The 27,927-nt window shown below is 48.1% G+C and overlaps 1 protein-coding gene across 1 annotated transcript in view; it reads left to right on the forward strand.

The window, feature by feature from the left end:
• The window catches only part of CADM3 (cell adhesion molecule 3), an 825,731-nt gene that overhangs the window by 372,345 nt on the left and 425,459 nt on the right, over positions 1 to 27,927 (forward strand). Inside the window, exon 5 of the mRNA XM_086945217.1 lies at positions 17,260 to 17,430. Within this exon, the coding sequence (XP_086801343.1) occupies positions 17,260 to 17,430 (171 nt within the window). The remainder of the gene's footprint in view (positions 1 to 17,259; positions 17,431 to 27,927) is intronic.

Below are 27,927 nucleotides of genomic sequence, written 5' to 3' on the forward strand. Positions count from 1 at the left end.
ATCACACAGTGGAGAAAATGCAGTTAAAGGTGTTCTCCTGATGTGAGCATTCAAACATGGCCCATCCTGTAACATAGAATAGCCTGCAAGCACAGCAAACATAGCATACAAGTAAATAGAAAAATCTGGCTTTGAGACAATTAGGATAAACCTCTGACAATACAGTGCATGTGATAAAGTCACATGCGTTGTAATGGAAACGTGATAAAGGCAATGCGTGGTTCGAATGCTTTGTAAAGGCTGTTTCCCAACTGCTGTGCAACTTCTGCTACTCTTAGAGCTGAGATTTTCATGAAAGTCTTATAGTCTGAATTCAGCATAATAGGACGGATTGTAGGAAGCTCTGTGGTTATACTGAATAAGCAGCTACCTATGTTATGACATCTATTAATATAATACCTGCACTTTCACAATTGCTTTATTAACCTTCCTGCTTTCTCAAATTTGCTTGAAAATGCACCATTTGTCCACGCTTTTTTCAAAATTTTCCCCCGAACCTTCCTTAGGGGGTTCGGGCTCGCTCACTGCGCTCGCTCGCTACGGTGCAGTATGATTATCGTTTTACACCCCACCACTTTCAAATCTCACCAGCCGCTACTGTGCAGCACATAGTTCCATTTCACGTTGCACATTGCTACATCTACGCAAATATTAGCATGCATATTTCTACATTGTTACAAATGGTGCTGATTTGGGGGCGTGGCTTGGACGGCGGTGGTAATGGCTGCCTTCTCCGACTCTCAGGAGACAACCAGCCAGTATTCAAGGGAAGATCACCGGCCTTGAATCCTCACAACTTGTGGAACACGCTGATACCTCAATTTCGAGCTACAGATGCTCTAACATGCTGAAAACTGACATCATCAGCTGATCCTTGCTGAGCCTACCACGGGGCACCAAAATGGCGCCGATTCCCGACATTAACAAACTCATCAACCGCAAGCGGAGGCCCTTCGATAAGCTGACAAGACTCACTTCCTGATTGCGTATCAAGAGAGAGAGAGAGGACCAGAAAGCTAGTCCTAATCCCCGGGGTTTATATGTGGTTTAATCAAAAGGAGACTAGCTCATGCATTACAAAATTGATAAGAGTGCTACCAGGTGTTCCTACCCCCTGACGAAACATACTAGAGTCCTTTTGTCAATTTTTTAATGCATGAGCTAGTCTCCTTTTGATTAAACCACAAGACTCACTTCCTTACACCATTCTTGCATTTCTTAAGGTGGGTGACTTATTGTAGCAGAATTCGACAACAGCACGCATCGCGGTCCCCCGAGGACGAGCTACCTGACCCTATACAGGCGCCGGCCAAAGGTAAATGGCGCTTCGAACAAGGCTGCCTCACTGATTACGGGAGAGAGCCCTCTGCATAGGGTTTATGCATGCCTTGCTGAATGCATGAGTTGGGGGATCTGGCTGTTCTCCACCAACGCCAAACTGTGGTCCGTGGACCCCCAGGGGTCCTTGACAGATTCCCAGGGGGTCCGCAACATGAACCATTATATTGGTCCACTCAACATTAGTAACCACGGCCTAGGTCCTAGTCTTTGTATGTGACCACTATGTTTTAAAGATGTTAAAAGATGTTCATAGATGTTAAAATATGCTCGCGATACGATTGAATCTCATCTGTTACTAAGAATCGCATTAGCCACAGTATATATAACTGCACAGTTGAATTGGGGTTAATCATTGTGTACGTTTCTCCAGTTGAGACACTACCCAATCATATATTTCTGTGTTGCCTTAGACGGTACTGCAGTCACAGCTCCTGAGTTCGAGTTATATGGGGGGAGGGATGGGAGGGGCGGGAGAGTTGGGAGGCACAGAAACCAGGGAAAAACGAGTTGCACAAAGTTCAGAATGGCACAAACAAATGATTGGAACGGAGGGCAGAAGGGTGCAAAAAACGAGTGGAACAGAAGGAAAAAGGGGCACAAAAATGAGGGAAAAACGAGTGGCACAGAAGGTAGAAGGGCACAAAAAAACGAGTGGAACAGAAGGGAAAAAAGGGAACAAAAACGAAGGAAAAACAAGTGGCACAGAAGGCAAAAAGGGCACAGAAATACAGTAAAAAGGAGTGGCACAGAGGCAAAATACAGAATACAGAAATACAGGGGCAGCTAAGAACAGAAGGCAGAAAGGCACAGGGGGCAGCCAGGGGAACAGAAGGGAAAACCGGGCATAGACACGGGGGCAGCGAGGGGTACAGAAGAAAAGACCGGGTAGAGAGAGCACAGGGACAGCGAGGGAAACAGGGGGAAGAAAAAGCGTCACGGACCACGTACAGGCAGCGGGGGAAGACCGACAACAGCCGTCACAGACACAACAATGAAAATACAGGCAATACAATAAAAGCAATAAAGCGGAGATGAACAAACCTACCTACGGCCTACCACTGGCCACCAGGGATGAGGCGCATGTGGTTGCCTGCGGGTGGTGGAGGGCCTCAAACTTCCTCAGAAGCAACAGCTGGGGCAGGGAGACACAGGAGGTGCTGTGCAGAGGGGGAGCGACCTACCTGGTGGGGTCAAGGGTCGCTCATAGGGCTAGCTAGGGTCTTCCTTAGGGGTGACTGACATGCAGTAAAAGGGGGGTCACAGACATGGCACACACTTTAGGTGCCACGTCACAGCAGCAGTATCACTGCGCGCACAGGCCCTGCAATGGCAGAGGCCGGAGATAGGTTTGCAAGGCTACTTTGGTGGGTAGCACAATCGGCGCCGCAAGCCCAGCAGTAGCATTTAATTTATCAGCCCAGGGTATATAAGATACCACTTTACAAGGGACTGACAGGTAAATTAAATAGGCCAAACCGGTGTAGACCAATCTTACCATATTTAACACAGAGATCACACGCACTTTACACTCGACAGCAGTGCTAAAGTGCCCAGAGTCCTAAAACCTCCAACACCATGTCAGAAAAAAGGCTAGAGGAAAGGCAGAAAGTTTAGGGATGACCCTGCAAAAAGGGCCAAGTCCAGCAATATTTGTCTGCCTTCTTTCCCAATTCTTGGGGAGAGGTCAGATCAGAGTCCACCAGGTAATGGTGCAAAAGCTGTTTTTGACAAATATTAACTATCTGCTCCCTCATAATCAAATTGTACAATCCTTAGTAGTCCTGCACTTTTCTGCCATACAACCAACCTTCTAGAGCCTTCATGGCACTGTCCAAAAAGTCTACCCAGTCCTGGGTTTGTGCTTTCTGGGTGTCTCTGAACTTAATCCTTTATTGTTCAGTGGCGAAGCCAAACCCATCAATGAGAGCACTCTTCAATACTGAGTAATTATCATCATCATCTTCTCTAACAGTGACCATCTCTGTCAGCAAAGGAGGGCAACAAGATAGCTGCCCACTTTTCTTGAGTTAGAAGTTTCTCTAACTCTAGGGACACTGTTGCTGCCACCATGGGACTCTAGTCCCAATTTCTTCCTAACCATCTGGGCTTCTAGGGATTCTTTGTCAAGGGCCAGCTGCTCTTGCCTGAGTGTAAGCATAGCTTTCTCAAGTTCAAGCATTTGGTATTAGTTATTTAAAATATTCTCCCTCTTACTACAAATGGAGGTCCCTACTGAATGTCCCGAGGCATTGTATTCTGAAGAGGAGGACCTAGACCTCCTTGGACTACTCTGTACTTTCCCAGGAGGAGCAAAGCGGGCTTCCTCTTGGCCACCTGTAGTATCCTCTGTGAGATCTGAGTTGTCCAGGTGGGAGTCATCGGACTCCACCTGGTCAGGGTTAGATTCAAGGTCAAAGAGGGGTCCCACCCCTGGCCTATTTTCGTCCCCTGCCCACCCACTCTTTCCTGCTTATCTGACCCACTGACTTTCCTCAGGTCATCTAACAGTAACACCTCCAGGAGGCGTTAAGAGTTGGCACTTTTCCCTGCCTTCAGCTTTCTAGAGGCACAAAGGGCTTTTAGTTCTTGGAACGAAAGCTCACTGTATCTAGTAAGTAGATAGCCTCTGGCATCTCTTTTAGAAGACATACTAAGTGAGGTGTGGTGTTGCACCTACCTAATCTAGAGGGAACTAAACTCTCTGAGGCTGGATAAAGGGTGTGCTAGGCCCTTGACTTACCCAACCCTACGTTCAGTCGAACTTACAATTCTAAGTTTCTATTATATGTGCCTAGTATTAGTGATTGTTAGAAATGGGATTTCTGGTTGGCTGAGGCTTGCGCCAAAGCCAGGCAGAACCCACTACTCTAGTCAGGGCAAGGGAGTTACATGCCGAAGATAACCCCTGCTCACGCCCATGGTAGCTTGGCACGAGCAGTCAGGCTTATCCCGGAGGCAATGTGTAAAGCGTTTGCGGAACACACACACAGCAGCAACATACTAGGCACACCACAAAAGGAACCTCCACACAAGGTTATATATAAAAATAGCCTTTGTATTATCATAAACACATTCGAATAATAATCACACAATATACACTGTGCCACCTGGTACTAGGCAATATTTACAGGGGATTATATACACATGACCGGGCCAATTGGACCACTGTCAGAACCATCACAAAGTGAACATAGTAAATGTAGAACATATAATAAACGTAGAAGGCAACCAGTAATTACTGGCAAACACTGTACTCCGCATTCCATCCTGCAACATAAATCATATTATGCACAGTATAACATCAGGTATAAAATACATTTTGAGCCAACCTCATGAGCCTAAACACATTAGACCATAGCCTCCTAAGCATAAGTCACATTAGGGGCATAAACCACAGTAGAGGATAACCTCACAAGCATAAACCACAGTATGCCAATAACCTCATACATAAACCACATTAGAGGCATAAATCATGGTGCATAAATCGCAGTACATGAATCACATTTCCTGCGCACCACATAAATCACATTAGGGCCTGGCGCCCTATTATCCTCACAGTGTCCCCTTGACCAACTGGCCTTCTCAGAGGGCTCAAATGCCCTAGGTCCCAAATGTCAGGGTGGCTGCCAATGCAGCAGGATTCTCAAGTGTGCAATTGCACTGGGGCAGAGGAGTGCATCTCACTCCTTATCTCATTCAAAATGCCCCCAAGGAAATGTCAGCCTAAACGTTGCAGCTGCCGCTAAGTGCTGTGCAGCTGTGAAGCAAATAAGGCCTGGCACACTGTGCCCCCTCTTGTCCTACTCGAGGACTTCTATCACAAAATTCCCCCATTGTTGCAGCTGCCCTCTATCAGGCGGGGCAGCAGGGAAGAAGGTAAATGGGCCCTGGCACGACTGTGCCCTCGGGGCCCCTACTGGGGGTCTCTGCATAAAATTGGCCACCATCGTTGGAAACATGGCACTGGCACTACACGTGCAGTCTGAGCCCCTCTGGGACTCTTGGAAATAAATGCCCCCAACGTTGGAGCAGCCATTTATCAGGCGGGGCAGCTCTGGAAATGGCACTGACACTGTGCCTCGATCGGCGCAACCATTGGGCAATGGAGGATCCCCCCCACTCACCAGGTCTGCGGAGAAACTCCTCCTCTGGTGCTCTTCTCCTCTTCAAGATGGCTCAGAAATATGCAGGGCTCTCTCTTCATACGAGAGCCCCGCCGACCAACACCAGCCTTCCTCCTGCACGCGGCGCTTCCCTTCGCTCACGGGAGCCCCGCCTGACCGCAGGCTTCTTTTCAGCTGCACTACCATTGGCGGCCTCAGCAGCCTCTCCTCACTTCACCGGGCCCCCTCCTGAGACCCGGGACTTCAACGTGGAGCCTGCGAGGCTCTGGATGGATCTCCGGACATGCGTAGGCCCCGCCGCAACCAGGCAAGGCCGCCTGGCTTTTGGGTCGCGCTGAGCAACGGCCCAGAGAAGATTTATTTAGCAGCGGCGGCGGTGATCTCTCATGAATCCGGGATGGGCACCCGCAAATACAATAAAAGCATCTGCGGGGTGGGCACCCGCAATTAACATCAAAATAAGCAGGGTTGGCACGCTCGAAAAATAAGCATAAAGCGGGGTAGGATCCCGCTCGCCCATAGCAATTCGGGGGAATCCCTATGCAGGGGATTCCCTCAGACCATAAATAGCTTGGCGCTGCGGAGCTCCAGCGCTCCTCTGGGAGAATTAAAAAATAAGCACTCACAGTGTGCTAGTTGTCCAAACAAGTCCATGGAGATCAAGGGGGCAATGCAGGGCCCAGGGAGGCAAGCCCTCATGGCAGTTCCTCCTGAGCCCCAGCAGCAGCACGCCCCAGCAAGGTCAGGAACACACACAGAACAGCACATGGGGTCACAGCCCCTATATTTATATTACACCATATCTTTGTCTGCAGTACAGGGCATGGGGGAACCAGATGCAACTGGTTCAGGGGGGATTTGGAGCACCTTGTTTTTCAAGCTCCTTTTCCCCTTTGTCAGGTGGGGGCTAGGTGATGAGCACACCATGGGGGCGGAACCAGCATTGTACAGGCTGGGCACAGTCCTATTCAGAGTCAGGGGATTACTCCTCCCACTACTCCTAGCACAGATGTCCTATTCAGCCTTGTGCTGACTCACCCTGCCCCTCCTGAAGCCACACACACCTCCCAGCCCCTGTCACTCACAAGCCAGACATGCAGTTCACATCAGGCAGCCAGACACATAGCACACAGAAATGCCAACTTCTAAAAGTGGTATTTCCCAAATAGCCATAATAAATTTGCGCCCACCATTGCGCAGCATTTAATATTACAATTCCATACATACTAAACTCGACTACTCTGCTCCTCCCATATCAGGAATTACCGCTGAGACCCTGATCAGGGAATCCCCAATGCATTCCTATGAGAGGGCAGGCCAATCTCACCAATATAACACAGAGAGCGCACGCACTTTACACTGGACAGCAGTGCTAAAGTGCCCAGAGGCATAAAACTACCAACACCAGGTCACAGAAAAGGCTAGGAGAAGGCAAAATGTTTAGGGGTGAACCTGCCAAAAGGGCCAAGTACAACAGTGATGGTTTTTAAATTAATCAACACAAATATTTATCTGGTAAAACAATGCAGGCTTGAATCCCACCGCGGCCACCAATGTGCGAAGCTGACCTGGTATATGATGTCCACTAATTACAGTGGGCATCTTGCACCAGTCCAGACAACGCCTATGGTAATTTAAGAGGTCTTGGACAACCTTAGAAGCTCTACAAGTGGTAGCTGTGCAGAGCAGCATTCAGGTTTAGTCCAGAAGGAGTGTAAAGCAGCTTGTTTTACCAGAATGCAATCTTATAGTATAGATTAAGTAAAAAAGAACACAGTGTATTTACAAAATGTGTATTTATTATAGAATACTCTCTAACACGTTTCGATGTTTCCTACCCGGACACATTACTTTTCAAAGAAGCTCAGTAAATAGCACAGAATACACAGTGGGCCCAGGGGAGGACCAAACCATATACTAAGAATATGGTATAAAAACCAAGACGCGGGTCAAGACAAGGTCGAGAGGACGTAGAAGTACTGGGGACCCAAGGAGAGTAGATAGGAACACAACCGAGTGCTCCGTATAAATCAACATGTAAGTCGGGGTTGGATTTTTAAAGATTGAGAACCATACCCAGTGGACGCTGAAGAAACCCTGTTTGGAGAGCCTCCCCACCCGTGGATACACGTCAGGAAATTGCCACTGCTGGAAGAGGAGAAAGTGTCCAGTGAAATCCAATGGTGGATTCTAGTTTGGAGGTACATGCAAGCAGAGGGGACAGAGTCTGTCACTCAGGAGTGACCAGGAGATTTGGAAGACGAATGCCCACCAATGTTGGGTGTTGCAGGAGAGTTGACGAGGACCTTGACTCTGCAGCTGTGTGGACCAGGGGATGCTGAAGAAGACGGGGAGCCATGCACGAGCTGTCCCACATGGGATGGCGTATGCTGAGGGGTCGTGTCCAGCGGGAACACCAACAAGCCTTTGCAAATGCAGCCCACGCAGAAGTCAAAGAAGGTGCAATGTCTGGACCTGCAAGGTCCAGGGGACTCACCACAAGCAGGGGAGCCAGGGCATGCCTGAGAAATCAGGGGTGCCCACAGGCCAGAGGAACTGGAATCACGAGAGAACCTCATGCAGTTCACCAAAAGATGGAGGCCACAATGCACAAGGATGTGGTGGGGCCGAAGTTTCTGGTCACTGGAGGTGCTTGAGGTTGGGTCTACTTCGAGCCTGAAGATACTCTTGGAAGGAAGCCAACAAGCCTTCATTTTTTTTCATTTTCCAATCTTTATTTCGACCATTTGGTCATAAAAGATGCACATACAATAAAATCACATGAATTCTGTCAAATTTGATAAAACATCAATACATGATTTTAAGATCAACACAGACAATAAAAACAGTTATTAAGAATTGAAGCGATTCTAAAGTCTACCCAGCATTTTTTAAAAGACGATTACGCGTATACCAAACATTCGTAAAGAATTTGGAAAGTGCAAAAACGGTTGGGCCGGAAACATCGGATTTTAAAATCCTGTACATAGGTGTATATTCCCTGCCACCCAAATTCTTAATCAAGGGAAGCAGCCAATGCTTTCTGGCTGCCTTGTAGGCTGGGCAGAAAAAGATCACATGCAAATCATTTTCCTCTTTATCAACGCAAAGAGGACAGTATTTGGTGGAAGGGACTTGTGACCAGGTACTTGAAAAGGACCGAAAAGGCAATGTACCGTATCTCCACTGGAGAAATAACTTTCTGGTAAGTATGGAATATATGGGATCGAAAGCCTTCTCAAATCTGTAGAGATCCTTAGTTTGCAGGAATATGGAAGAAAGGGACCCCTCTGTCTGGGTAGCTAAGGCCCTTGCCCTTTTGTGCTCGTGATACAGATTCGCCAGGGATCTCTTGGGGATTCTTGGTGCTGCATTTGCTGGTTCGGTCCACAATTCAGGGAGCCCCAGATCGGTGCAAATTGACTGGATGTTTTGGACCCAGGGAATACTGAGCGCCTTGGGGTGCTTTAATAGTTCGACCAGTTCCGCCCTATAGTCGGCGAGATCATCGCTGCTCCATAGCCTGCGCCAGAAGGCAATGGGTCTTAGACTTATCTCGTCGGCAAGTGGCCGTAGCCCTAGATCAAGCCTCAGAGGAAGGAGTGGAGTGCTAGGGGGAAGTGCGGTTATTTGTCTTATAAACCTATTTTCCGTGGAAGACAGGTTCCGACATGGAATGTGGCCCCACAATTCAGCCCCGTACAAGATCGCCCCCCTGGCCTGGGCCTTATATATCTGAATTAGGGCCCCCAGTGGGCGGTAGGTCGAACCAGTCATCATCCGGGATATACCCCCGGTAATTTGTACTAATTTAAGGTTAGCCCTGCTCTGATGGGTCCCCCAGGTCATATTTTCGTTGAGCGTCACGCCGAGATATTCAAACGTGGCTACTCTTTCCAGCCGCACTGCTCCCAGTTGGGGATTCGGGCGCTGTTTGGGGCTCGGATTCAATACCATATATTTGGTTTTTGTGGCGTTGATTTCCAGCCCTCTATCCTGGCCGAAGGCCACAAAGGCATCGAGTATCCTTTGGATGCCCATGGGTGTTTTAGATATCAACAGTGTGTCGTCCGCGAACATTATTGCGGGCACACTGTTGCCATTTAATTTGGGGGCATCTGTGTAATCGGTGGCGTTAAGATGGGCGATTACCCCGTTGACGAAGAGGCAAAACAGGGTCGGCGCCAGCACACAGCCCTGTCTTACCCCTCTGCCAACGGGGAATCTATCAGTCAGTTCCCCCGACCTCCCACACCTCACCTGGGCATAATTATTATGGTGCAACCTCTGCAAGGTCAATAAAATATCTGGTGGTACGCCCATCCCTGCCAAGATGATCCAAAGTTTTCCCCTGGGCACGAGGTCGAAGGCGGCCCGTAGGTCCACGAAAATCGTGTACAAACTACCGCCCTCGAACCTCACTGTCCTCCAATAGACCAGATTCAATCTGAAGACCTGGTCCACAGTCGATACCCCTTTCCTAAATCCTGCCTGATAGGGACTGAGGGCGCCCACCTCCTCTATCCATTCCTGAAGCCTATTCAGGAGAACCCTGCCGAACAGCTTCTGTGCTACGTCTATCAGGCTAATCGGTCTGTAGTTGGCTGGGAGGAGGGGGGATCCCTTTTTGAAAATCGGGACCACCTCAGCCCCCAGCCAAGTACTAGGGATTTCCATCCCACCGAGGATACCGTTAAAGAGAGCAGCGAGGTAGGGCGCCCAGACGGTGGGCTCCTGCTTGAACAGGTCTCCCGGTAGCCCATCCAGTCCAGGCGCCTTCCCCGAAGCCAGGCCTGAAATAGCAGCAGTGACCTCACACAGTGTTATTAGATCCGCCTGAGGGCCCAGCCTCTCCGGTTCGATTGGCGCAGGAAGTTCTCCGGACTCAGCGCTATATAGGGACTGGAAGTGGGCCTGCCACACTCCAGGAGCTATGTTAGGCTCCACTGCCGAATGTAGACTCCCTGATCCCCCATTCACAATCCTCCAGAACAGGCGTTGATCTTGTATTGCTAGGGCCTTTGTGAGTTCTTCCCACTGGTTTTCCTCCCATTCTGTTTTGGCCTGAGCAAGAAGCTTCTTGTAGGCTTGCCTGCATTGCTTAAGGCGTTCCCCTCCTGTGCCCTCCTTAATTGCTCCAAGGAGTTCTGTTTTGGCCCGTCTGCAGGCTGCATTGTACCATTGTGTTTTACCTTGGCACCTCTCCCTTGGCTTTCGTAAGTTGCGAGTGAAGTGGGGTGCCGCAACTTTTATGAGTTCCTCGTGGGCATCAAACAGTTTGCTCCTTATATCTGTTTTATTTGCCACACTTTCAAGATCCCCAACAATTTCCAGGATGGGAGTAATCTCTGCATAAAGCAGTGGGAGTTTATCCTTGTTTGTGACCATATGCTCCCACCTGATTCTTCTCCTACTGTTATCTAGGAGGAGCGTGGGGTGATTCCCTTCCTCATAGGTCACTGGGGCCTGAGGTGCTGGATGGACAAGGTCTAACTCGAGGGCATTGTGGTCACTGTCCAACCTGTCTATTACCCTGAAATCCTGTATTGTTGACCACCTCGCTAATTGGACCAGGACATAGTCCAAATGAGACTCTCTTCCCCGACGATTGTAAGTGTTTTTGCCTGGTATATCGGATTGAATTCGCCCATTACACGCTCTGAGTCCAAACCTTAACGTAAGGGCAGTAATTTGCAGTGCCAGTGGGGTCCAAGCTTTCGGAGATGGCACATCAACCCATGGTACTGCCCACCTAACTTCTTCTTCTGATAAGGACCCTTCCTGGAGGCCGGGGAGTGGCTCAAAGTGAGAGTTAAAGTCCCCACCCACCACATAATATGAATCGGTCGACAGTTCAGATAAAAAGTTCGAGAGTTCATCAAAGGTCGGTGATTCTTTTGCCATTCCCATCGGCCTGGAATAGATGTTGACCAGCAGGAGATTAGCTTTGTTTGGCCATGTTAATAAGACCGCAAGGATGTCATCAGAGTTGAATGGGAGCCGTGTGGCCACACAGCCCAGGTGAGCAGCAACCCACGTCGCAAGGCCCCCTGATGGGCGGCCTTTGCCTTCCCACCTTGCTGGGATGAAAAATGATGAATAGCCTTGATGTCCATAGTCCTCTCTGGCCCAGGTTTCCTGGAACATGCATATGTCACCAGTTTCTATGTACTTTGCCCAAGCCGGCTCTTCCAATTTGTTAGCTAATCCCGCGATGTTCCAGGAGATTATCTTCAAATGTTCGGAGGTGGCAGATGCCATACCATGAGGGTTGGAGGAGGTGAGTCCAGGCTCCACTTCAGTTGCGGGACCTGTAGCGGGGGCAGCAAAAGATGCATGTGGCACCGGGGGTCTCGGCGCACCATTGCCCACAACGAAAGCAACCGTAGTTGTCCCCTCAGCAACAACTACCCCATCAGTGGCTAGGTGAGAAGATTCGGTTCTGCCGTGGTCTGAAGCAGCTGGATCATTCAGTGGGCCAGAAATTGAACCGGAGGACACAGTGGGGGGTTCCAGGAGGCCACAGGAGCCCGAGACCCCTGGCACTGTCTTACAGACGGTAAGTCAGTCGACCCCATCCAAACCGTTCAGACAGTTAAAGCGATTAAAATCGCAAAAAGGTGTGTCCGGCGGTTGGAAGTACGGGCGTTGTACAAAGCCTTTGTATTTACGTCTGTATTCCACCCTTGTCCAGTCATCGTGTATTGGGACCTGGTGCCTGGGAATCGGGGGGAAGAAAAAAGATACTGGGAGGGTCTGTATGGTGGAATCAAGGGATCGGTTCATTCCTCCACAAATGTGTCGAACCGTGCCCGGATCCTTAAAGGTTACCATAATACAGTCCCCCACTATGGTTTTCCTGGTCTTCCCTAGCCATGGGACCCTTCTCACCATGATGATTTCGTTATTAAAATGGGATGGCAAGGGTCGGTTCCAGTTAAGCCATTTGATTACCTTTTTCTTAAGGGATTGGTAGTCCTCATTTTCCCCTGATCTTAAGTGGGGGGGCTCCAGCTAAGACCACCATTAATCTATTAGCTTCAGGCGGGAGGTCTGGCCTCCGTGGTCTGGGAATTGGGCAAACGGGCGTGGGTGGGGGGGCGTTAACCTGCTCTTGATGTATTCCAGAGGACTCTGTTTGAGAGCTATGGGAGGCTAGATCCACTGGGTGAGTAGGTCTATTGCTTTGGTTATTGTGCCGTGCCTGGAGTTGGATGGCCATAAGGGGTTGCAGAGGGGGGGCAGGTGGCGGGTTTCTGGGGGGGGCTTTATTGACATTAGTTGCAGCTTCTGCTTTGGAAGGATCCCCAGCAGAGGAATGGGTTCCCACTAGCTTTGTCTGCTTACTTACTAGAGTGTTCAGAGTGGTAAGAGAAGTTTCTAGTAGGGTGAGCCTAATCTCGACTTTTTTTAAGCTGTCAGTAATGGGCTGCAAAAGGGAGCGGAGTAGGAATTCGATGCTCCCCTTGGCAGAGAGTGGGAGGTTTAAGTTCGACGAAATTACCTCTGGTTCTTTAGTGGTGGCAGTTATACTGGGGTTTGGGGGCTTAGGAGGTGGAATGGTAGGCACTATCTCCGTAGGCTTCCCCGGTAGAACGGTGTTAGTGCGTTTCTTGCCAAAGTCAAGATGTGATATTTTGGATTTCCCCCGCCCCCCCACTGTTTTCCGAGCACGTTTACTGGGTGGGGGCCTATGTAACTCCGCCACTACATTTAATTTGGACTTGCTCTTATTAGCCAATTGCATAGGTGGGGTTTGAGTTACCAGGTTAACAGGGGTATGGGAGAACTGTAGAGGGGCTGGCTCTGTGTTTTTTCCAAGCGCTAACCCTGGAGTAGAGGGAATTTCCCTTAGTAAGACGGGAAAGTCCTCGAGTGTCGAATTAATTAGACTACTGGGTGGCGTGCCTTCCTCTTGAGTGGTGGGGTAAGGGATGATATCGATCAAGGGCCTGGTTTTCATAGATTCAATGGAGCGCCTGCGCTCCACCCTACGTTTCTCAAGCGAGCTTTCCTTGTCCGCCTCTCCTTTAGTGGGTTTAAAGTAATTATCCAAAGTCCCAGAGCTGGAGGCGCCATCCCTTGAGGGGGTTTCCCGTGGTGGAGGCGAAGGCATTGCCTTAATTGTGACACAAAGGGGGATCAAGAGAGTGGGCCCAGCCCAGCCTCCTTCGGCCACTGACGGCCAAAGACGGTCCCGCCCTTGTCCCGGGCTTCTCCCGGGACGCTCCCGCGCAGCGGTCTCCTTGGTCCAACTTATATCCTCAATAACAATTGGATGATTGTTAGGGGCGGGGCGATGAGGGAGAGCGGCCCAGGTGTTACGGGCGCGAGGTAGGCTGAGACTCTTGGGAGACTGAGTCCAGCCCCTCCTGCTCGCAGCCCTCGCAGCCCTTAGCCCCAGATGGCAGAAAGTACAACTGCTCCCAAGTTCAACAGCGCCCCTGGGCGATGCGGGACCCGCGCAGCGGGTTCCGCGAGGCGTGGAGTCAGAGGCAGTCCGAGGGAGTCCGCAGGTCCTTCAGGTCACAAGGTGGGCTGCAAGTGGTATCCCACGGAGAGGAGAGAATCCGGTGGCTTTCAGCGGTCTGTTGGGGGCGGGGCGATGAGGGAGAGCGGCCCAGGTGTTACGGGCGCGAGGTAGGCTGAGACTCTTGGGAGACTGAGTCCAGCCCCTCCTGCTCGCAGCCCTCGCAGCCCTTAGCCCCAGATGGCAGAAAGTACAACTGCTCCCAAGTTCAACAGCGCCCCTGGGCGATGCGGGACCCGCGCAGCGGGTTCCGCGAGGCGTGGAGTCAGAGGCAGTCCGAGGGAGTCCGCAGGTCCTTCAGGTCACAAGGTAGGCTGCAAGTGGTATCCCACGGAGAGGAGAGAATCCGGTGGCTTTCAGCGGTCTGTTGGGGGCGGGGCGATGAGGGAGAGCGGCCCAGGTGTTACGGGCGTGAGGTAGGCTGAGACTCTTGGGAGACTGAGTCCAGCCCCTCCTGCTCGCAGCCCTCGCAGCCCTTAGCCCCAGATGGCAGAAAGTACAACTGCTCCCAAGTTCAACAGCGCCCCTGGGCGATGCGGGACCCGCGCAGCGGGTTCCGCGAGGCGTGGAGTCAGAGGCAGTCCGAGGGAGTCCGCAGGTCCTTCAGGTCACAAGGTAGGCTGCAAGTGGTATCCCACGGAGAGGAGAGAATCCGGTGGCTTTCAGCGGTCTGTTGGGGGCGATGAGGGAGAGCGGCCCAGGTGTTACGGGCGCGAGGTAGGCTGAGACTCTTGGGAGACTAAGTCCAGCCCCTCCTGCTCGCAGCCCTCGCAGCCCTTAGCCCCAGATGGCAGAAAGTACAACTGCTCCCAAGTTCAACAGCGCCCCTGGGCGATGCGGGACCCGCGCAGCGGGTTCCGCGAGGCGTGGAGTCAGAGGCAGTCCGAGGGAGTCCGCAGGTCCTTCAGGTCACAAGGTAGGCTGCAAGTGGTATCCCACGGAGAGGAGAGAATCCGGTGGCTTTCAGCGGTCTGTTGGGGGCGGGGCGATGAGGGAGAGCGGCCCAGGTGTTACGGGCGCGAGGTAGGCTGAGACTCTTGGGAGACTAAGTCCAGCCCCTCCTGCTCGCAGCCCTCGCAGCCCTTAGCCCCAGATGGCAGAAAGTACAACTGCTCCCAAGTTCAACAGCGCCCCTGGGCGATGCGGGACCCGCGCAGCGGGTTCCGCGAGGCGTGGAGTCAGAGGCAGTCCGAGGGAGTCCGCAGGTCCTTCAGGTCACAAGGTGGGCTGCAAGTGGTATCCCCAAATAATAAGATTCAGTGTCATATTGATATTCTGTCTCAGTCGCGCAAACAGCAACCGATCTTAGCGCCAAAAGTTGCACTTCAATTCGATGTACAAACACCTCTCGCAATGGTGGGAACTAGTCTTAAATGGGTCCCCGTATTTCAATTCTGGACGCCGCTTTACCTGTAGATAAAGCAGAACATCCGGTCACTCAACTAGTTACTTGAACAAAAAGCTCTCCTAGCGCAGCAAAGATCATACAAAGATAAAGGAGCTTGTGTATTATCACAATGGTTAATCCCTCGGTCTTCCACTGAAACGTTCAGCATGTGCCACACCGGAACGCCAGAGCAAGCCTTCGTAACTTCAATTTGATGTGGTGCTTAGGGGTTCAGTTATTGCAACCCTCATGAGGGATACTGGCTTCAAACTTGGTGAAAGGGCAGGGCCAACCTCGGGTGCTGTAGAAAACCACCACCTGTGATGCAGAACCTTTCGAAGTCCGTAGGAGCTCAGGATCAGCAGACCAGTCGACTTAGTTGCGGTGCCTGCGAATGCAGGGAAGTGACACCTTCACTTCAAGGGAGATTCCTTCAGGTATCTTTGATGCCCACAGGCCTTGGAAGGTTCCTGTATGATGCATAGACGATATAGCAGACTGAAAGGGAGACGAAGTAGAGCCCAAACTAAGTCCAGCGAAGTCCAGAGTGCCCAGACGATAGAAGAAGTGGTGTCTGATCTGAATCTTGTTCCACGATGAATCCAGAGACCCACCCACAGGTAGGCCCTTAAGTACCCTAAGAAAAGGGTTGGAACAATACAGGGGACTCTCCCAGGGCAGGGTCTGGACAGTGGTGAGGTTAGTCCCATGTCCTTTGTCCATTTTCGCGCCAGAGCGAGAGCCAACAGCTCTCAGAACTGGTTTGAACTGGACTTTGCATGGGGAAACCAAATGTGTCCCTCATGCAGTCTGAGTGGCGCTGGCAAGCGCACCCACCCTGCCCCAATACACTAAATCCTGTCTGGGAGGTGATCACACCTCCCTGTGACAGGATGTCTATTGTTCTTCCTTCCCTTGCTCGAGCTTAGCTCCGCAGCATGAGGGCAGAATCGTGTCTCTGGTCAGCATTAACCATTTTGTGCTGTCCGGGTCTAGAATGCCGGTATCAGGAGCACTGAGAGCCTAATGGAGGGCTCTTCCAGTGCTTGGAATCATACCTCCCACACCATTTACGGTGTGGGGGTATGTATCCAACTTGTTTGCTTGGAATCATACCTCCCACATAGTTTAATGCATGGGGGTATGATTCCAACATGTTTGATACCAAACATGATAGGATTAGTTGGAGCCATTCTCAAGATGGTCATAGCGTAATTACGTGGTGCCCCTCTATATTGTATACGGCTGCTTCACTTTCAACCCGGGAGAATGGACTCCGTAGGCTGCAGGGGTGTCCTACTCATGCAGGGGCATACTCATACTTATAACAAGCACCCTGCCTGCAGAATTGCAAAGGCCTGCTATAGGGGTGACTTATAGGTGTTCAGTCCAGTGACATTAGATATAGGAAACCTATATCTTTAGTAGGTGGTGTTGGCACCAGCTTACACAGGCTACGATGGCAGGCCTGTAGTTCCATTTTGAATGTCTCCCATGGGTGGCATGATGCATGCTTCAGCCCATGGGGGACCTCTAGGGTACCTATGCTCTGGGTACCTTTGTACCATATACTAGGGACTGATAAGAGTACACCAGTATCCAATCTGGGATGTAACTAAGTACTGAACATAACAATTAAAGGGAAAAGCAGATATACTGGGGTCCTGATTAGCAGGATCCCAGTCAGACTAGTCAATAGCAGCATAGCACCAGGCAAAAAGTGAGGGTAACCATAAACACAGATCCTACTTTCCTACACTTGATTAAAAAAAGTGAGCTCCATTTTGACAATGCAAACTTTGTTCTTCAAGAAATTGGGAACATAACGCTGTTCTAGGTCTCCCGCCTGACCACTGATAATGTCTTATTCTCCACAGGTGTAGTAAATGAGGTGAAGGAGGACCCGTATAGAAAGACGTTCACTGTAACAAGTCATATTGAGTTCCCAGTCACCCAGGAAGATAACGGAGTAGACATCACATGCACAGTTGGACATGAGTCCCTACAGAATTCTTTCATATCATCATCTGTAGAGATAAATGTTTACTGTAAGTATTTAATATTTTTTTTTTTATGGAGAAAATCTTCGTGTTACCAAAGACACTATTCGTTAAGTTCTGTAAATCTGATGCATTTTAAAAGATATTTGCTCAAATTAATATTTTATTTACATAAATGTTTATTGAATGAATTTACTTAACCTCTTCGCCGCTAATGACAAGGGTAACTCGTCATGGAGTTTCCATTGATTTCAATGGAAATTACATTGAAGTTGAAGGAGAAGCATAGCAGCCAAGTGGTTAAAACTAGGAGCACAAGTACTTTGAAACCATTGTCAAAGCGAACTTTCCTCTGACAACCATTCACCCTATCTTTCGCTGGTGAACAAAAAATAATTACGATCTCAAAATCTTTTTCTGAACTTGCCAATGTTCCTTATGTAACATTCTTCCCAGCTGTAGAATTCAGTAGATTTAAGTGGGACTACTATCTTTCAGCAATATCAATGCACTACAAATGTTTTTCTAAATCCCACTGCACAATTCGAACCCTCCCCCACTGCTTCTGCAGTGCGGGAGGGTTAGATCACCCAAGTGTGATTTCTAACACAACTGTATGATGTATTCTGTCATGCAGCCCTCTTCACATGTAAGATTCTTTAGTACTGGTTCTTTGATAGATTCACATACTTAAATTATTCCCCTTCACCGAGGTGCGAGCCACAAGCTAACCATAGACCAGCAGTAGGAACGTAGAGCTTGCTTGAAATGCTTCAAACAGTGCTACTTAAGTAGCACACCTACCTCATTTAAAAATACCAACACGCCAACCAATGAGGTTAGAGAGCACTGAACTACACTTCTCCCAGAGACCACCACACCTTTTCTATATGACTTACTACAAAAAATATTAGATCTGCTATTCCACCGTATCCATTTGTTTTGCATGCATATCGATGAGGACCTTAAAAAAATGTAAAAGGAACCGATACAGCCAAGTCCAAGGGTGCCAAGAGCAATGGCCATTCCAATGCTGTCACCAAATACAAAAACCACACACCCCTACAATCAGGCTTTTCAAGGCACACTGTGTTTTTAACAAATAGCACAACAAGCTCCACAAAACTAGATCTTTCGGAGGCGATGTTTTGAAGGGAACAATAGTCTGCTGTAGAGGCTGTCATTAAAGGGGATCTTCCACTATATCAATGCAGTGACTCAGTGTGCATTCACCCTGATCACAAAACATTGGTCGGGGTAAGGCAAAGGGGCTACCCTCCGTAGTGAAGGAGAATGACTATAGGCAAACAGGTATTTTACATGGTGCGACATGGCTGTTTCGTGGAGTACACTTACAATCGCCCAAATATACCTCAATGAAAGCTCGAAGTAAATCGAGTGCAATAGAGAAATTGCTATTATATTAAAAAGAAGAAAGATATAACTGGCGTAAGACCTGCAGCCAAACTTTCTGCACCCACAGCCATCCTACCTGTGGAGATACTCTCCTTCGAGTACTAAGAGACCCCAAAGGTATTACAAACAAAAAAGACCGTCACTCCATGTAACAGCTCATTTCAAGAACGTGAAGGTATCTGCACTCTTAAAATGGATAGTACTAGTGTTCAAACTAGCAGACAAAAGCAGACTCATTGTCCTATAGGACACGAAATCATTCAAACTGGAGGTTCTTGACCATTATGAGAAACTTACTAAAGATCCAACAAGTGAGGTGCAAAGCGAAATACTCAGACTTACAAATGTAGCTAAAGAGATGGGTTTTCTCAGTAAAAATGAGTTCTCATACCTCAATGTGCGCAACCCACACACTCCAGTTATTTATACTCTTCCTAAAGTTAACAAAAAATTAGATAGCCCCTCTGGAAGACCCATTGTTCCAGGGTGCAATTCCATCCTGGAGCTGATTGGTCAATACATTTACTTCTGTTCGAGGCATGTGGGCTGCTGAATTCATATCTGTGCATAGATCGCCACCTAGTGCTGGGTCCGGATGATTGCACTTTGTTGTCCTGGAAGACTCTTCGAAGTATCATGAGATAGGTGACTCCTCCCCTGGACTACAGTGCGCATGGGCATCTTCTCCATCCTCAGAATGTTTTTTTCCGCCATTGGGTTCGGATGCTAACTCCTATACTCCAACTTCGGAATCAAAAACAAAACTTTTCTAAAGGCCAAAAAGCCTTCGACTTCGACGGTATTGTTCTCGTTCGGTACCTCTCTACTCGATCCAACCTTCCATCTCAAATCGGTCGTGGACGCGGGCCGTTGGGCCTTTTCGACGCCACGTGAGCCAACCGTCGATGAAAAGAAGCCCGTTTAAAAGGTGCCCACAATGCCACTCCAAGTTCCCACATACTGATAAACACTCAGTATGCAACAAGTGCCTTTTCCCGGACCATAGGGAAGAAACCTGCCCAGCCTGCGCCCAGTTTCGATCCAAGAAAACTATACGAAACCGACGGGCCGCTAGGCAAGAAATGCAGCGACAGGCACCGGAACCGGACAACATCTTCGATGATGACCAGGATCTACAGGAAGCTCTAGACTCGGACCTAGAAATCGTCACCGTCGAGGAACTATTCAGACTCCGATGACGAAATCCCACCTGGGCATATCGTGAATACCCTGCCCCCGACACCAATTAGCTCGTTACCAAAGGCTCAGGTCGAGGCATCGCCAAAAGGCCTTAGCCAAGATCATAAAGTTTTGCCAGCCCAGCCCTCCGGCTCTGCTCCGAAACGGAAACCGAAACCTTCAGAAACCCCAGGGCCCAGTACCATCGTCCCGAAGAAGGTTCCAGAGCCAAAGAAGGTCGTCGACCCGAAGGGCGTCGATCCCAAAAAGGCCGTACAGCCAAAGAGCCTCGAGCCAAAGAAGACTGTCGACCCCAAAAAGGCCGTTCAGCCAAAAACTGTCGACCCCAAAAAAGTAGTCGAACCGAACAAAGGCACACAGCCGAAGGGCGCCGAACCAAAGAAGGTCGCCGACCCGAACAAGCCTACTGTTCTGAAATCCGTCGACCCGGCAAACGGTGCCGTACCAAAGCCCATAGCAAGGCCAGAAAAACCTGTCGACCCAAAGATAACTGCTCCAAAGACACCAGTCGATCCAAAAAAGAACATCGACTCGGAAAAGGACACTCATCCAAAGAAGCCTACGGAGCACAAAAAACGTGTCGAACCGAAAGTTCTGGTCGACCCGAAAACACTTGTCGACCCGAAAAAAGGGCCCGAGCCAAAAAAGTCCAACAAAACACCAAAAGTCGTCCAAAAACCAGGTGTTACCGACCCAAAAAAGTCTAACACTCAACCCAGGACTGTAGCGGAATAACTATTCCACCCAGATCCATCAGATGACCAGGCGAAGATATATATTAATCCAGAGACTGGTAAAGTTACCATCCTGCATAGGAAAAAGAGGCCTTTGGACTTTGAACCTCATTCCCCTATTCCATTGAAGAAAAAGGACTTTGGGACTACTCCCTCTAGACCCTTCATCCCTTTTCAACCTATCATGCCTACTGCACCTTGTGCTCCTTACTCTCCTTCTCACCATGGGGTCAATGAGGGGAACACAGGGGATGAGCCACAGCTTCTATATGATTTCCCACAGGATCCTGATCTACAAGAGGAACCTTGGGATGAGTCAACAGACCCTTACGACACCCATCCCATCCCTGATGCACCCACTTATCCTACTAAGCCGTCACCTACTGATGACACCGTAGTATTCAATCAACTCATAGACAGGGCAGCACAATTCCACAATGTGGACATGCATAATGACCCTGTGGACGAAGACTTCTTATTCGACACATTCCCTACTGCAGAAAAAAGTGTCAGAACACTTCCCATGTTAAAGGTAGTTCTAAAACACGCAACTGACATATTTAAGGATACAGCCAGGGCACGGGTAATCTATCCCAGAATAGAGAAAGTATAGGGCAGCTCCTACTGACCCTACTTACATAAAAGGGCAGTTGCCACTAGACTCACTGGTGGTGGCTAACGCACGTAAAAGAGCCAACTCCCAGACAACAAGGGAAGCACCTCCTCCTGACAGAGTCAAAAATACTAGAGGTATCAGGTAAAAGGGTAGCAGCACAAGCCTCCAACTCATGGAGGATTGCTAATACACAAGCCCTACTGGCTCGTTACGACAGGGCGCACTATGATCAGCTCGAAAGCCTAATGCAACACCTACCTGAGCCTTTTAAAGCACAAGCTGATGATCTCATACAGGAGGGAAAATTCATATCAAACGCCTCTATCAAATGTGCGCTTGACACAGCAGATACCGCAGCTAGGTCAATTAACACTAGCGTCTTCCTACGCACACATGCATGGCTGCGTATTTCCGGTTTTAAGAATGAGGTGCAGTCCACCATTCTTAACCAACCTGTCAATCAGGACTTTCTATTTGGCCCTGCTGTCGACACCATTTTGGATAAAATGAAAAAAGATACAGAAACTGCAAAATCAATGGGTGCATTGCAATTTCTGCAACATAGGGGCTCCTTTTGACGCTCCTCATACAGAGCAAATACACGAGGAAATACCTCGCAAACATCTGCCTCATACAAAAGTAACGCACACCGTTCCTTCAACAAGAACACAACCAGAGGAGGTTACAGAGGTAACAATAATAAGGGAAGAGGACGTGGAGGTAATAACACCAGAGCCTTCCCTGCCACAAAACAGTGACTTCATTAAGCTACCTCCAGACCACTTACACCGGTCGGAGGCAGACTACAACAGTTCCTACCTGTCTAGCAAGCAATTACCACAGACAGGTGGGTGAGAGAAATTATCCAGTCTGGTTATTGCCTAGAACTGACTTCTACACCACCAAACATGCCACCCAGACATCGTCCTATGTCCACGGAACACATCACCCTGCTACAACAAGCGGTGAAATGCATGCTGGAAAAGGGGGCCATAGAGCAAGTCCCTTTCCACCAACAAGGGACAGGAATATACTCCCTATACTTTCTTATTCTAAAGAAGGACGGTTCCCTCAGACCAATATTGGACCTCAGACCCCTAACTCAATATATACTATTGGAGCACTTCCATATGATCACACTACAACAAGTGCTCCCGTTGCTACAGCAAGGAGATTTACTAGCAACACTGGGCCTCAAGGATGCGTATTTTCACATACCCAACCATCCAGCCCACAGAAAATACCTCAGGTTCACAATAGAAGGTCAACACTACCAATTCAAGGTTTTGCCCTTCGGGGTTTCCACGGCTCCAAGAGTGTTTACAAAATGCTTAGCGACAGTGACTGCACATCTCAGGAGGCAACACGTCCATGCATACCCTTACCTGGACGATTGGCTAATACAAGCAAAATCGTACCAAGAGTGTGCAGCACACACGTCCCAAACAATTCAATTGCTACACAGCCTAGGCTTTTCAATCAACTACACAAAATCGCATCTGCAACCATCCCAAGTACAACAATACCTGGGAGCCACTATAAACACCTCAGTGGCGAAGGCATATCCAAACTCAGCAAGGATAGCCAGTATGCAGATACTCATTTGCAAATTCCTGCCACAACACTCGCTGCCAGCTCGAGTCTTTATGCAGCTTATAGGCAGGATGGCCTCCTGCATATTCCTTGTCCCCCATGCCAGACTTCAAATGCGCCCATTACAAGAATGCCTAGCACGGCAGTGGAACCAGGCTCAAGCAGACCTAGTGTTGGTAGTCAGTCGCGCTCACAACTCTCTGCAGTGGTGGAACCCACAAAACCTTTCCAAGGGGCGACTGTTCCAAGAACCGGTTCCGCAACTAGTACTAACAGCGGACGCATCACTGACAGGCTGGGGAGCCCATCTCCTTCAATACACAGTACAAGGGCTCTGGACAACCAAACAGAAAAAGCTGCATATCAACCAACTGGAATTGCTAGCAATATTCCTAGCCCTCAAAGCATTTCAGAAATACTTGTACAGCAAGACGATGTTTATCCGGACGGACATGACCGCAATGTACTATATCCAGAAACAGGGAGGAACGCACTCTCCACAGCTGTCCCATCTGGCACAAAGCCTATGGAAGTGGGCGATTCCAAAAAACATTTTTCTCCTAGCAGAACACCTTCCAGGGAAGGACAATCACATTGCCGACCTGCTCAGCAGGCACAGCCAACAACTACACGAATGGGAGATTCATCCCCAAGTTCTCCAGCCATTCTTCAAACAGTGGGGTCACCCAGAAATAGACCTGTTTGCCACAAAAGAAAACTCCAAATGCCAGTATTTTGCCACCAGATTCCCAAATCCGTTGTCACAGGGCAATGCGATATGGATGAACTGGTCAGGCAGATTTGCGTACGCTTTTCCCCCAGCAACACTGATCCCGCTGGTGACACGCAAACTGCGGCAACACTCGCTCACGCTAATCCTAGTTGCTCCCACATGGGCGAGACAACCGTGGTACACAACGATCCTAGAACTTTCAGTAGTTCCTCATCAAGAACTGTGCCTTGCACCCCATCTTCTGACTCAGAACCATGGAGAAATCAAACACCCAGATCCCAATCAGATGAACCTAGCGATCTGGCTCCTGAGGTCCTAGAGTTTGGATACCTTAACTTGCCCCCAGATTGCATGAACATCATTAGGGAGCCAAGACGACCAACCACACGAGCGTGCTATGCAGCTAAATGGAAAAGATTTGTTATTTACTGCAACAATAACCAAATCAACCCTTTAGACGCTTCCATACAAAACATTATATGTTATCTGCTGCATCTACAAAGATGTAACTTAGCAAACTCTTCTATACGACTACACCTTGCTGCTATAGCAGCATACCTTCAAAACAGGCAACATCTTTCACTGTTTAGAGTACCAGCAATCAAAGCTTTCATGGAGGGTTTAAAGAGGGTGATCCCTCCAAGAAACCCCCCTTCCCCAGTCTGGAATCTAAATATAGTACTTACCATACTTATAGGCCCTCCTTTCGAATGTCTACACTCATGCGAACTACAATTCTTAACGTGGAAGGTTGCATTCTTAGTTGCCATTACCTCATTCAGAAGAGTGAGCAAATTACAAGCACTAACAATTCAAGAACCTTTCATGCAGGTACATGCCAACAGGGTGGTTCTTAGGACCAACCCTAAGTTCATGCCCAAGGTTGTTTCTAATTTCCATATCTATCAATCAATAGAACTGCCAGTTTTCTTTCAAAATCCACAGTCCGTAGCGGAAACAGCCCTACACATGTTAGATGTAAAAAGGGCTCTTCTCTATTATGTGGACAGAACTAAATCATTTAGAAAGACAAAACAACTTCCTGTTGCTTTTGCACCACAACACAAGGGAAATCCTATTTCAAAGTCAGGAATAGCCAGATGGATAGTTAAATGTATTCAAATATGCTATCAAAAGGCAAAACGCACTTTATCAGTCCCCCCCAAGAGCACACTACAAGGAAAATGGGAGCATCCATGGCTGTCCTAGGAAATATCCCTCTTGAAGACATATGTAAGGCAGCCACATGGACCACCATACACACTTTCACAAGACACTTCTGTGTAGACGTACAAGCAAAACAGCAAGCTGCTGTAGGCCAGGCTGTCCTCAAAACTCTTTTCCAAACTGCTGCAGCTGGCACAGGTAGCCACCGCTAGAGGAGATACTGCTATTCAGTCTATGCACAGATATGAATTCAGCAGCCCACATGCCTCGAACGGAATATGCTACTTACCAGTATGCATCTGTCCTTGGCATGTAGGGCTGCTGACATTCATATCACCCGCCCTCCTCCCCGGTGCCTGTTGCAGCTGCAGCATTATCTCTGGCATGGCCATCTCTTACTTTACTATCTCCATCTCTGCCACAATGGCGAAAAACAATCTGCGGGTGGAGAAGAAGCCCATGCGCACTGTAGTCCAGGGGATGAGTCACCTATCTCGTGATACTTCGAAGACTCTTCCAGGACAACAAAGTGCAATCATCCTGACCCAACACTAGGCGGCGATCTATGCACAGATATGAATGTCAGCAGCCCTACATGCCAAGAACAGATGCAACTGGTAAGTAGCATATTCCTTATCAAGCCCTTTATCCCCCTCACTGAATGCTATATGCCGGTTTGCATGGATTTTATAAGTCTCATTGAAGACTTTCATCTACCCATACCAGTATCCTTTTTAGTTACTCTGGATATAGAATCCTTTTGTATGAACATACCCCAATTAGAAGGCATCATTGTTGTGCATAGCATCCTCAGCTGTGGACCCAGACCACATGGGGTTCCATCTTCATTCATTATATCATTGCTGGAACTGGGCCTCACGCACTATTTCTTTAGATTGGAAAGCAATTTCTATTTACAGAGATAGGAGACTTCCATGTAGGCAGTTTTGCACCACATTTTGTAGTATTGTACATGGATGACGTGGAACAGTTATTCTCTCGGACACCAATCCTTTCAGAAAACATAGTCAAAGTCAAAATATGCTTTTTTCGATTTTAGCCATTAAAAATCATAAAATCAAACAGTTAAAATACAAATAAGCACAATAATTCCAGAGTTCATTTGATAAAAAGAGAAGACAATACAAAATATGAGTATATTAAAACATGTAAGAAAACATAATGCTCTCTGGAAGAAATATTTAGATGACATCTTGATGATTTAGGAAGTTAACTCTCAGACAGTGCTATTATTTTAGACATGGTTAAACCGAAACTGTGATGCCCTTAGATTCACTATCCATTCCCATCATTCAGAAATCTTTCCTGGACCTTTCTATCCATGCTGAAAATGATCAACTCTGCACCACCCTTTATAAGAAACCCATGGAGAGGAACACACTTCTGGCATATAGCCATCACCGTTCACACTCACTGATGGACTCACTGCCATATAGTCAGTTCTTAAGTTTAACACATAATTGCAAACGCAAAAGGGATTTCACCAGGGAGGTAGACATCTTAACTCACAAGTTACTTGAATGTGGTTATCCCAAATGCTTGATTACACGCTCCGCAAAGAGAGCATGGTATTGCCCGCATGAGACTCTACTAACTTCTCATACCAAACAGGAATCCAACAGATTTGTCTGCGTAACTGCTTTCTTTCCAAGTTCGAAGTTTATCTCCAAACGCATTAAAAAACAATGGCATATTTTAGCAGCTGGTGGCCCTGCATTCGAGCCAACTATGTTTGGTTACAGACGGGGAAGGAACTTAAAAGACTATCTCATCCATGCAGCCATACCATTTCCCAGACCAGCTCACACTATTACGGAGCGTTGGGGCCTTATCCCCATGAAAGGACACTACAAATGCAGACAATGTAGTCTGCGTCTTTTTTGCATTTGGGTAAAGCAATTTACAGCTCAGCATTTCACTACATCTTTGATATTTTTATTAAAATGCAACACTGCCAATTTAATATGTCATTCTATGTCCTTGTACCTAGTGTACATTGGCTAAACCACAAAAAAGGATTTTCATTTACCAGCATAGTAGTTGCATCAGATGCAAAGTCCTCACTGCCCCTCTAGTGTCATTTTGTTTTTGTTTTTTTTAGGCGTTAGAGATTGCGAGGATGGCTTACAGTGACAAGTGATCAGCACCATTTCCGTCAAATTCCTATTAAACAAGGAAGAATTGAGTTAGATTTTTTGTTTGGACACTATACACACAGATCTAAATCATGAGAAAGGTTGGACATCCTTGATTTAAAATGAACTCTCCTCATACAGAAACTCAATGAACTCTAGAATATTGTTGCTCTTGACTTTTTGGTTCTTTTCACAATGTATATATGTTTGTATTGTATTCCCATGTTTTTTCACTGTACAGTCCCGAGTGTTTTGGTGTAAGCGTACTTATGCTATTTATTTGTCGTTTGTCAATATCTTTTATACCATTCCAAAATAGCACTTGCTTTTTCTCCCTTTTCTGTCCCTGTGCCTAGTCCGTCTTCAGTTTCTCCTTTTCAATTCTTGGTCCTTCCTCTCTTTCTATTGTGCTGCCCTCTCACACTTCCCCTTGAAAACTCATTGTCCCGGAAGGATGTCATACTGCCAGTCAGCATTACCGGCTGATTTGAGCCTTGTGGAGGAATCACTCACTCAACCTTGAGACCCAGACCCCATGCACCAAACACGCTTCCCACTGGGGGCTGATAATCCCCATGGGTAGCCAGCATATTTCCAGCTCAGGTCAATGTCTCTCATACTATTTAACTCTTCCTTCACCAGTTTTACCCTTCATAATGTAAGTACTCTCTCATGAGTATTACTTATGCTTGTACTGGCTCACTTTTCTTTTTCTTACCCTCACTCTGATCACCCTTTCTCTATTATTGTTTCAGCTATCTTGAGTGTTATTGTATCCCACGAGTCCTGATAATGATCACACCATTTTTATTGGGATTGAAATGCTGCCAACTTTAAAAACACAGACTGTATGTGATCGTTGAGCCCATGCTGTAGCGGGCAATGCAGTTCGTTTGTTCGTTGATACACTTGTTGATCACAATTTATCAC

This window comes from Lissotriton vulgaris, chromosome 12 (assembly GCF_964263255.1).
Source record: "Lissotriton vulgaris chromosome 12, aLisVul1.2, whole genome shotgun sequence".
NCBI classification, from domain to species: domain Eukaryota; kingdom Metazoa; phylum Chordata; class Amphibia; order Caudata; family Salamandridae; genus Lissotriton; species Lissotriton vulgaris.